The sequence below is a fragment of the Helianthus annuus genome, chromosome 9 (genome assembly GCF_002127325.2).
Source record: "Helianthus annuus cultivar XRQ/B chromosome 9, HanXRQr2.0-SUNRISE, whole genome shotgun sequence".
NCBI lineage: Eukaryota > Viridiplantae > Streptophyta > Magnoliopsida > Asterales > Asteraceae > Helianthus > Helianthus annuus.
The window spans coordinates 121,736,818-121,747,959 of record NC_035441.2 but is presented as its reverse complement, the minus strand read 5'-3'; the positions used below and the strand labels follow the sequence as shown (position 1 = coordinate 121,747,959).

The 11,142-nt window shown below is 39.6% G+C and overlaps 1 protein-coding gene across 1 annotated transcript; it reads right to left on the bottom strand.

Annotated features, from left to right (window-relative positions):
- Positions 1-310: 310 nt before the first annotated feature.
- On the bottom strand, positions 311-775 carry LOC110876239. The gene has a single exon (XM_022124416.1). It carries the CDS (start codon positions 773-775, stop codon positions 311-313), a length of 465 nt encoding a protein of 154 aa, XP_021980108.1.
- Positions 776-11,142: the final 10,367 nt, after the last annotated feature.

Genomic DNA, 11,142 nt, shown 5'->3' with positions numbered 1-11,142 from the left:
CGTAACTTACGGTGGTATCTGGGCATTCCTGTTTTGCTTAAAAATGCAGTTTTTAAGTGTCTTTTTATATTTTTTTCCCAGTTTTTTTCAATTTTTTTGTGTTTTTAAAAATTTTCAAAAACATGTAAAAATTACCTTACCCCCTCGAAAGTCCCGTGTTGTCCTCAACACAATGTTAGAGCAATTCGTGACCCGAATGTCCCCACACTTGTTTCAAACACGGACTTCAAGCAAATACGACAATTGTGCAAACTATACAAAACAAAATAAAATAACATACTAACTATTTACACTACCAAACCTGGGCCTCTCATGGTTGTTGCTCATCGACCGGGCGTAGAATGTAGCCCACTTTGTCAAGTTCCAAGTTGTTTATGTCGTTCCCCTCCAAGTATGGCTTCAAGCGATGTCCATTTACCGTTTGTTCATCTTGGATATCTACATCACCAAACCTCCCAACTCGCCGAACAACATATGGGCCCATCCATTTGCTTTTAAGCTTGCCCGCAAACACCTTGAGTCTTGAGTTGTACAACCAAACCATTTGACCCACTTCAAAGGTTTTCTTCCTCAATTTTGCATCGTGTACTTTCTTGAGTTTGTCTTTGTAAGCTGATGCACACTCATATGCCTCATCTTTAAGTTCTTCGATTTCACACAATTGCAACTGTCTCATCTTTCCCGCTTCATTATAATCCGCGTTTACCGTTGTGATTGCCCAATATGCCCGATGCGCTAACTCCATTGGCAAGTGACAACCCTTTCCATAAACCATCTGGTAAGGTGTTGTGCCAATCGGAGTCTTGTAGGCCGTTCGGTATGCCCACAATGCATCATCTAACTTGCTAGACCAATCCTTCCTATCCGTTCTCACCGTCTTCATGAGGATTTCTTTTATTTGACGATTGGACACTTCGAGTTGTCCACTCGTTTGCGGATGGTAAGGTGTGGCAATCCGGTGATTCACACTATATCGCTTCAATAATTTCCCGAAGTTAAAGTTCTTGAAATGTGACCCTCCATCACTGATAATGACCCTCGGAATACCAAAACAGGAGAAAATGTTGGATTGAACAAACTTACAAACAACTGAGTGATTATTTGTCCTTGTTGCAATGGCTTCAATCCACTTAGAGACGTAATCCACCGCCACCAAAATATATAGAAAACCATTCGAATTCGGGAAGGGGCCCATAAAGTCAATGCCCCATACATCAAATATTTCTACAACCAAGATTGGTTGTAATGGCATCTCATCCCTCTTCGAAATGCATCCCATCTTTTGACAATTCACACAGTTTCTTGCAAACTCACAAGCATCCTTGAAAATTGTGGGCCAATAAAACCCACATGAGAGAACCCGGTAGCCTGTTTTATGCCCACTAAAATGACCTCCATATGCGGATGAATGAGCATGGGTCAAAATTTCCAACACCTCCGTTTCGGGTACACACCTCCTAATGACTTGATCCGGCCCGATCTTGAAAAGATCCGGTTCATCCCAAATATATTGCTTCACTTGGACCATAAATTGTTGTCTTCACTTCTTGGTCCAATGATTTGGGAATGCACCCGTGGCTAAGTAATTTACATAATGAGCATACCACAGTGCAACAAAAGTGGAAACAGCTAGGAGTTGCTCATCGGGAAAACTTTCATTTATTTCGCTCATATCATCAATTCCTTCCACTGGGATCCGAGACAAGTGATCCGCCAGTACGTTCTCACTTCCCTTTTTGTCTCGGATCTCTAAATTGAACTCTTGTAACAACAACACCCATCGAATCAAACAAGGCTTCACGTCTTTTTTCTCCATCAAGTATCGAACCGCACTATGATCCGAATATACCACAACTTTGCTCCCCCAAATATACGAGCGAAACTTATCCAAAGCATACACCACCGCTAATAACTCTTTTTCGGTTGTGGTGTAATTCAGTTGTGCTTCGGATAAAGTCTTGCTTGCATAATAAATGACCACCGGCTTCTTATCAACCCGTTGACCCAAAACTGCACCAATTGTAGTGTCGCTTGCGTCACACATGATCTCGAATGGCTTTGACCAATCCGGTGGTTGCAAGATAGGAGCTTTGACCAACTGTTCCTTCAAAACATTAAAGGCTTGCAAACACTCATTAGTAAAATCAAATGGAACATCTTTTAATAATAAGTTACATAAAGGTTTGGTGATAACACTAAACCCTTTTATGAAATGTCTATAAAATCCCGCGTGTCCCAAAAATGATCTTACCCCTTTAACATTTTTCGGTGGTGGCAAAGATGATATTACCCGTATTTTTGCCTTGTCCACCTCCATGCCCCTCTCCGATATCACATGACCCAACACAATGCCCTCTTGCAACATGAAATGACTTTTCTCCCAACTAAGCACTAAATTTTTCTTAACACACCTTTTTAAAACCTTTTGTAATTCGTTGAGACAAGATTCAAAACTAGTGCCGAAAATTGAAAAGTCATCCATGAACACTTCAAGCGACTCTCCAACCATGTCCAAGAAGATACTCATCATACATCATTGGAAAGTTGCCGGTGCATTGCACAAGCCAAATGGCATTCGCCGAAAGGCAAAGGTACCATATGGACAAGTGAAGGTGGTCTTGTGTTGGTCATCCGGGTGTATTGCTATTTGATTGTAACCCGAATACCCGTCCAAAAAACAGTAGTATAATTTTTGACCCGATAATTTTTCAATAATTTGGTCAATGAACGGTAGCGGGAAATGGTCCTTAGAAGTGGCGGCATTCAATTTGCGGTAGTCAATGCATACACGCCACCCGGTGACCGGTCGGGTGGCAATTTGTTCACCACTTTCATCCTTAACTACTTGAATACCGGCCTTCTTAGGCACAACTTGGGTAGGACTTACCCAAGCGCTATCCGAAATCGGATAGATAATTCCTGCGTCCAACCATTTTATTACCTCTTTCTTTACTACCTCCCGTAGGTTCGGATTCAATCGCCTTTGAGCTTCTCGTGTCGGTTTTGCATCTTCGGTGGTAATAATCTTGTGCATGACGATGGATGGACTAATTCCTTTGAGACCGGCAATTGTCCATCCAATAGCTCCCTTGTTTTCCTTCAAAACTTCCAACAAAGCTCGTTCTTGCGCCATCTCTAAATTAGAGGCAATAATGACCGGTAGTGTGTCATTATCCCCTAAAAACGCATACTTCAAATGGCTTGGCAAGTCTTTGAGCTCCAACCTTGGTGGTTCTTCTAATGATGGTCTAGTACCCGAGTTTATTTCCACCGGCAAGCTTTCAAATTGATGAGTCCATGGTGGTCGATCTTCCTTCAAAGCCATAGCATCCTTCTTTTCTTCTTCAACCCCTAGTGCACACGCATGTACCTGTTCAGAAAAATCATAGAAACAAATATCTATGCCATCCTCCTCGTATTCGTGCGGGTTGCATCCATCAACTAAATCTGCCATGAAACACTCATCAACACCAACAACATCAGAATTGTTAGTAAAACCATTCAAGCGCATTTTTCGATTCCCAAAAGTTATATCGACTGTACCAAATCTACAATCGATCACAGTATGCGCGGTGCTCAAAAATGGCCGACCCAAAATAACATTTTGTTGTTGTTTTGGGTCTGCGGATGAGTAGTCCAAGAATAAAAAGTCAACCGGGTAATAAAACTCATCAATTTTCACAATCACGTTTTGAACCATCCCTCGGGGTAGCTTATGAGACAAATCGGCTAAAACAACCGTTGTCTTTACTCTTGCTAACGAACCAAAGTCGTATTGGTCATATAAGCCCCCCGGTAAAATGCTCACCCCGGCTCCATGATCAAGTAACGCCTTTACCATTTGAAAATTACCAACTTGTATATTTATCAATGGCGTACCCGGATCTTTGAGCTTAGGGGGAAGCTCTCCGTTCAAAACCGCACTTACTTGCCCGGTCAAGTCTACCCGCTTAGGCATTTTTTTCTTTTGTTGCCGTTTTTGTGTACATAATTCCTTTAGAAATTTAGCATAAGCGGGTACTTGTTTTATTGCATCAAGTAGTGGAAGATTGATTTTTACTTGTTTAAACATGTCCCACAACTCCTCTTTTTGGGGACCTCTTGATGCAATAAATTTTTTGTTACCCGGGTCAAGTAAAGCCGATGGAAACGGGACTTGACTCGGTCCACCTTTATCATTTTCACTCTTTTCATTCTCACCCAACCCCGGTTTGTTAACATTTGATTCTTTAGGTTTAACCGGTGAAACTTCATCATCACTCTCATTACCCGTGACATCCTCAACTACCCCCTCAACCAAACTCGGTGACAAATTTGTTAGGCCCTAAAGTGTGAGACTGACGCATCAAATTAATATAACGGGCTATGGTTACGAACTGGGCTTTACTGGGTTAGTTATATTAGGTTTTGGACCTTTATAGGTCACTTGGGCCAAACTTTAGGCCATGTGGGCCAAGCAGGCCCAAGGGGAGCCCATGTAGGGAAGTGGGCTTGAGTTAGTATATAAACAAGTTTCTAACTTGTTTTAGGGTTTGATCTTGATAGTTACAATTTCTCTAGAGAGAGAGGCAGAGGATTCGATTGGTGGTGTGTCAACTTGTACCAGACGTTTTGCTTTCATAGTAACAGAACGTGTGCAAGTTGAAAGTGATTCGGTATTGTGTTCTTCGTATTTTCTGTTTCTCGTGTTTAATCATGAATCATCTTGTGATTGGATTCCGCACTCTCACAAGATTAGGTTTGATATCATTGAAAGATCCGTTTTACGGGACTTACAAGTGGTATCAGAGCCATTAGAACCTGTTTCTAGGCTCGGTTTGATATCAAACATTCAAGATTTTGAATTTTTGTTCATCGTGTTCTTCGTGTTCTTGGTGGTGTTCATCGAATTTTTATAAAAAAATCAATATAGTTTGCTGTGCGATCTATTTTGAATCTGTTAAAAATATTGAACGAGTTTTGAATTTTTAAAAGTGAATATCTTGTGTTTTAAAAGGATTTAGTTTTCCAAAAATTTTGGACTTTCTGTTTTGTCATATTCCAAAAGATCCTTTCTGATTTCGACACAAAATTTCGAATCCCACTTCTGATTACGAGTCGCAACCTCCACGGTTTCGAGTTACATTTGTTTCGAGTCATCTGAGTCGCAACAAAAGTTTGGATATCACATTCAAGGTCTCGACTCCTCACCTCACCAATCTTGACTCAACTTCATCATTCTCGAGTCTCACTGCTCTCGAGTATTCATCCTCGGTCTCGACTCCATCGTTCCGACTCGCAACCCCCATCACCTCCAGTGGTCTCGAGTTATCTCTTTCACGGTTCCGAGTCGCAACCGAGATCACGAGTCATCAACATCCACTGTCTCGAGTCCTTCATCAGCCGGTCTCGACTCTCATCATTTGCTCACAAGGTCTCGAGTCGTCATCAACAACGGTTCCGAGTCACGGTTTCAACAAACACTGTTCCGAGTCGCAACCACCAACATTATTTCATCACTGTCTCGAGTCGCAACATACATAGTCATCATCATCATCTGCCTGTCAGCACTGTCGTCACACTCTGTCATCATCGAGCACCGCCACCATCCTCATCGTTAATCATCGTCAAACGTCTTTCTCGCCTCCGGTCAGTCATCGATATCGCCCCATCGTGTTCCTCCGATCACCGTTCACTACCACACTTCACGTCATCATCTTCGTCTCTGTTCAAACTCTGATCACCGTTCACTACCACACTTCACGTCATCATCTTCGTCTCTGTTCAAACTCCGACCACCGTTTTCTCCGATCTTCTTCTCCGATCTGCACTACGTCTCCAGCCATTCTCCTTTCATCATCCGTTGCTATCACATCGAGCGGCAGAAAATTAGGGTTTCGGTTCGGTAATTTTTAAACGAAGAAGACGATTTTAATATAATAATAATAATTATAATAAGCAATCATTTAGTAATCATTAATTTCTATAATAATAATATCAATAATAATAATAATAATAATAATAATAATAATAATAATAATTATAATATTACTTAGTTTATTCTATATATTTAAAAAAAAAAAAAAGAAAAGGTTGTTTGTTTGGTTGTGATAACGGTTTTGACAGATTGTTGAGGTACGGTTCAGAAATCGGGTTCATTCGCGTGCAAAGGGTTTCAGTTAGCGAGTGCACGGGTTCTCGCTTTGAGATTGTGTTGAGGGAATAGTTAAAAGATCATATTTTTTGGGATCATATCTTAAAAATGTCTTCTAAAAGAGAGATGCTTGAGCAGAAATTCGAAGGATTCAGTTACTCATACGGTGAATCTATAGATGCAGTGATTGGCCGGTTTGTTGAACTGCTTTCTGAAATGGAGAAGGCAGAAATGGTGGTGTCTACTCGCATAAGCAACAGAAAGCTTCTGGAGGCTATAAAAGGGATTCCAGATCAGGCGAACTGTAGTTGGTTTATGAATGTTAATCAGATAATAGTGACAACCGACGGCAACTGTTACAAAATGAAGTCAGATGAGCTGATCTCCCTCATCAAATCCTATGGCAATGCTGACTCATCACAAAATTCAGCATTTATGTTTAACAAACCCATGGCTCAAGAAGTTACTCGTGATCGTGAAGAGATACTTTCTGTATTTTGCACTCCTGAGTCTAGAAAAAGAAATGAGGCATATCGATTACACAACGCTGAGTTGATTCAAGATTACAAAGATATTAAAAATAAAAACTTTACTTTGGCCAAAAATGAAAAACTTTATAAAGAAAAAATTGAGGCCCAAAGAAAAGATATCGTTCAGTTAAAAGAAGATCTCAGCGCTAAGAATTGTAATTTTTTAGATGCTCTAGCAACAATTAGTGACTTGACCAAAGAACTAGAAGACTTAAAGGTCAAATATCAGGTAAATGAAATTAATATTAAAAAATTTGACACTTCTAGTAATTTGGTCAAGAACATTTGTGACATACAACTAGAGTACAAAGAAAAGAAAGGGGCTGGTTTGGGATACACTAAAACTCCTCCTCCATACAATCATAATTATACTTATATGCCTTTCACGGAAGAGGAGTTAATTAATGAGGGCAAGATGACTTACGGTCCAAAAACCGATAAGTCATCAATCAACAGCAAATTTGTTGATAATAAACGACCAGCTCCTTCAATGAATTTTGTCTCAAAAGGCACCGTTGATCCTAACAGTTCGGTTGCATGTGCAGATGAAATAGAAGACTCAAAGTGTGAAGATAGTCTTGGGGATGAACAAGCATCAGAGTCTGATTCATTTGAAAATTCAATAAATGAACCTAATCCAGACTCTATTTTGGCGTGTAGTATTTTTAACTCGGTTTTTAGCTCTGTGTTTAATTTTAGACCTAATGGTTTGGGCGAAAATGTTGATGCTTGTGTAACAACGACTGAATCGGAAGATGAAACGAATGAGCCAGCTGAACCATCTGATTCCAAATGTGATTCATCTGAAGCAACTGATTCTGAGAAATTGGAATCAGTTGATTCTAGTGAATTCAGCTCAAGGATGTCATGTGCAGAACCGACTCGTGCTGAAAATTCGTCAAAGGTTTCAGCTGAAGTTTCTGCTACAGTTTCTGGTATTTCATCCAACAAACCAGAACTCTCCGATTCTGTCAAAGTTGAGGACATAAAGGATGAAGAGAAGACTAATGTGAACAAGGCTCCAAGTGCACAAGCTGAACAATCTGAACCTTCGGTTAGTGATGAAAAGGTTCAGATCAAGCAACAAGAGCCGAAGCGAGCAGGTAAAGGACGCGGAATGAAGAAGCCCAAACATCAAAGACAAGCAGGCTCTCCACAGTCCTCAACGGGCAGCAATAGTCCTCAAAAGGCCCGTGATATGAGAAATGCTTTTGTTAAGCCAGTCAGTAATGGCAAATGTGAAAAATATGCATTTGACTGTGCTAACAAAGCTTTTGGAAAGACTGGTGAGATTTCTGAACAAGACTTGTAGTCTCATCAAAACAAGAAGAATAAAAAGAAATCTCCACCACAGAAGGCCCCGGCAAACGACAAGTATAGGCATCCAAGTTCATCTTCGTCTGCTGGAAATGTGCAACAAAAACAAGCACAGAAAGGACCGGTTCATCCTTCAGGGCCTGCAAGAGCTACACGAGCTGATCAGAATGCCTTCTACGTAAAGAGACAAACATGCTTCAATTGCGGCATTGCTGGTCACATTGCAAGAAATTGCACACATCGTCCCTACGTACCATATTATATGCAAAATCGGAGGGTTACACCAAAGGATAACTACCATTCTAAGCCGATGAAGGTATCTTCACCTAAGGCAATGAAGAATGTGAATCCCAAGGTTAAACCTTCTGATGGGGATTGGAACGCTGCCAAAAACAAACGCAAAGCTTTTCAAGAACAAAAACATCTTTCTAAAACTGAAACAGCTAAAGTTGCACAACCGAAGGCAACAAATACGTTTGTTAAACTGAAACAGATTTGGAAACCCAAATCCAAAGCAGCAATGTCTCCAATCCTTGAAATTAAAGGGGACTTGTGTTTGAAAGAAGTGTCTTATTTTGATGCTTCAGGTAAACCCAGGACCACGATGGCCTGGGTACCAATGTCTTACTAATCTCCTTAATTTTCAGGAACAACCAAGGAGGAGCTGTTGACAATCTCTGGAATGTTGATAGCGGTTGTTCCAGAGATAAAAAACGGGTAACATTTCACTGTTGCAAAAAGTTCAAATTTTTTTATAGATGATATGTTTCCTTTGGAGGAGATTAGAGCAGTAAGATAGCAAAAGGTACCGTTTAAATTCAGTATTTTGATTTGAATTTGATTAGTCTTCAATCTGATGACAGAACGGTAAAACAAAAATATTTTTCTCTTTTCTTTTTCTTAGTTTATACCTGTGTATATATAGTGTCCTTTCTCTAGTAAATGGTAAATTTGCGCAAAAATCCAAGATTTATGCACAAATTTAGGGGGAGAGAGAGACATATATAGAGTTTAGGGGGAGAAAACTCAGAAAAGAAAAATATAAAAAGAAAAATATAAAAAGAGTTTGCTGTATATATATGTATTGTTTTAGGGGGAGAAAATGAGAAAAATACAAAAACATTAAAAAAATGAAAAAGCTAAAAAGAAAAATTGCATGAAATGGGAAGTGAAATAAATGTTCGTGTTAAAGGGTTTGACTAACACATGTAAGGTGCCATAGCTGAAAAGACTAGGATCTACTGCGATATGTCGATAGGCTTGACGCTTAAAATAATAAAAGATACTAAGTGATATAAACATAACGAACTATGTATCATGTGGGTAACATACCAACGGCGTATGATTTTATGGTCTTAAATCTTGCGCTGATAGATAGCCAACATCTGAGGTTTCGGGTCTTTATATTGTTGAATCATCCGGGGATATCTTGGCTGTTCTTCTGCTTAGAACTAAAATTGTACATGACCCCAGGAAAGAAAGTCACTTGGAATTAGCTCATTTCTATTTTAATGTCTGTATGTTGTCCCGATACACACAATTTTGATCTGATTCTGAAATCTTCTCTGAAAAAGTCGTGTACCTCCTCTGCTGCATCCAGATATATGCTGACCTGGAGGTGCTAGGCAACGTCAGCTTCTGCTGCATCCAGATACATGCTGACCTAGCTGTACGTTGTCACGCTATAGATCTAATACACCCGAAAGAGGCCCTCTAGTGCCCAAAAGAAACCCCAAGAAACCTATATCAAATTGGGAAAAACTCATTTGATCTGTATATTATACCATCTCTGCTTAAGATCTATTCTGTTCTCTTCTCAACCCACTCCCAGTTAAGATTTCAGAAATCTGGATTGGACTTGTGAAATATGTGGTAGGGAAGATACTTGCATGATAGAGTGTGCTGTTTATATTTCCAGGATTTGATTAGTATTTATTTGGGTGTTCATTGTTAAGAAATAAAAACATGATAAAACAGATTATATGCAGTCCTAGACACAGTCAGGATATCTTAAAGGATGACTTCAGTATACTCACCTGCTACGATGAATCGTTGTGCTTACCTTGATCGCGGGGGTATGCCTTGGAATGGGACACACGGGTATAATAGTATAATATTACCTTAAGCATATCACGAAGTTGAAAAATTGAAAGTTGAGCGTTAAAGTTTAAGTGGACAAACATATTGGCAATCGCATAGACCGGTTTGATTAGACTCGTACTGAAAAGTGTTCCTTAGTCTGCCTGAGAACGAATTTTGATCCCATTGCAATTGTAATTGTATATTATGGTAGTTGTTTATATTTTGGGTTTCTATTTGTTTTTAGTTTTTTAAAAAAAAATTAGAAAAATACAAAAATAGTGTCTTGCTTTTCTATAAAACCAAAAATCCAAAAAATAGAGTGTTTATTTGTTTTTCTTAAAATTAAAAAATGTAACCGTTCTTGAAGATTTGACTGATCATCAAAAGTTGAAAGAATTTAAATTGTGAAATCTGAGTACAAGTACTTGGATGTACCTAGTGTTCACATGGTACTCTCCCTGTTGCATAAGAAATTTTGCTTATGAGTTTGTGAGCATGTGCAGAACTTGATTTCAATCAAGAACAGGGGTTGATGAAGATTGAGATGCTGTTTGCTATTGACGAAGTCTGAAGCAGCACAACAACAAGATGTACCTGAGTTAGAAGAATCGGATACGAAACGCAGTCTGACAATGAAAGTACATTTGAAGAAGTACCGTGAACCTGCTTGAAAGACAAAGACTGAAGAAGAAAAGAGCTGTTGAGAATCCTCCTCTCACATTCTTTTTGACAAGATTTTCAAGCAAATGCTGATCATGATCCTAGTATGAAGCTAACCACAAGAGTTGAAGAAAGAGACCCAGTGCTGAGAGTTCAGAAGTCAAGCACTTCCACAACATCTGCAGCATAGTGACGACCATAGACTTCGTTGAAGACGTTGCTGAATTCAAGTTATGAAGACAATTTGATGGCATCAGTCTAGGGGGAGATTGTTAGGCCCTAAAGTGTGAGACTGACGCATCAAATTAATACAACGGGCTATGGTTACGAACTGGGCTTTACTGGGTTAGTTATATTAGGTTTTGGACCTTTATAGGTCACTTGGGCCAAGCTTTAGGCCATGTGGGCCAAGCAGGCCCA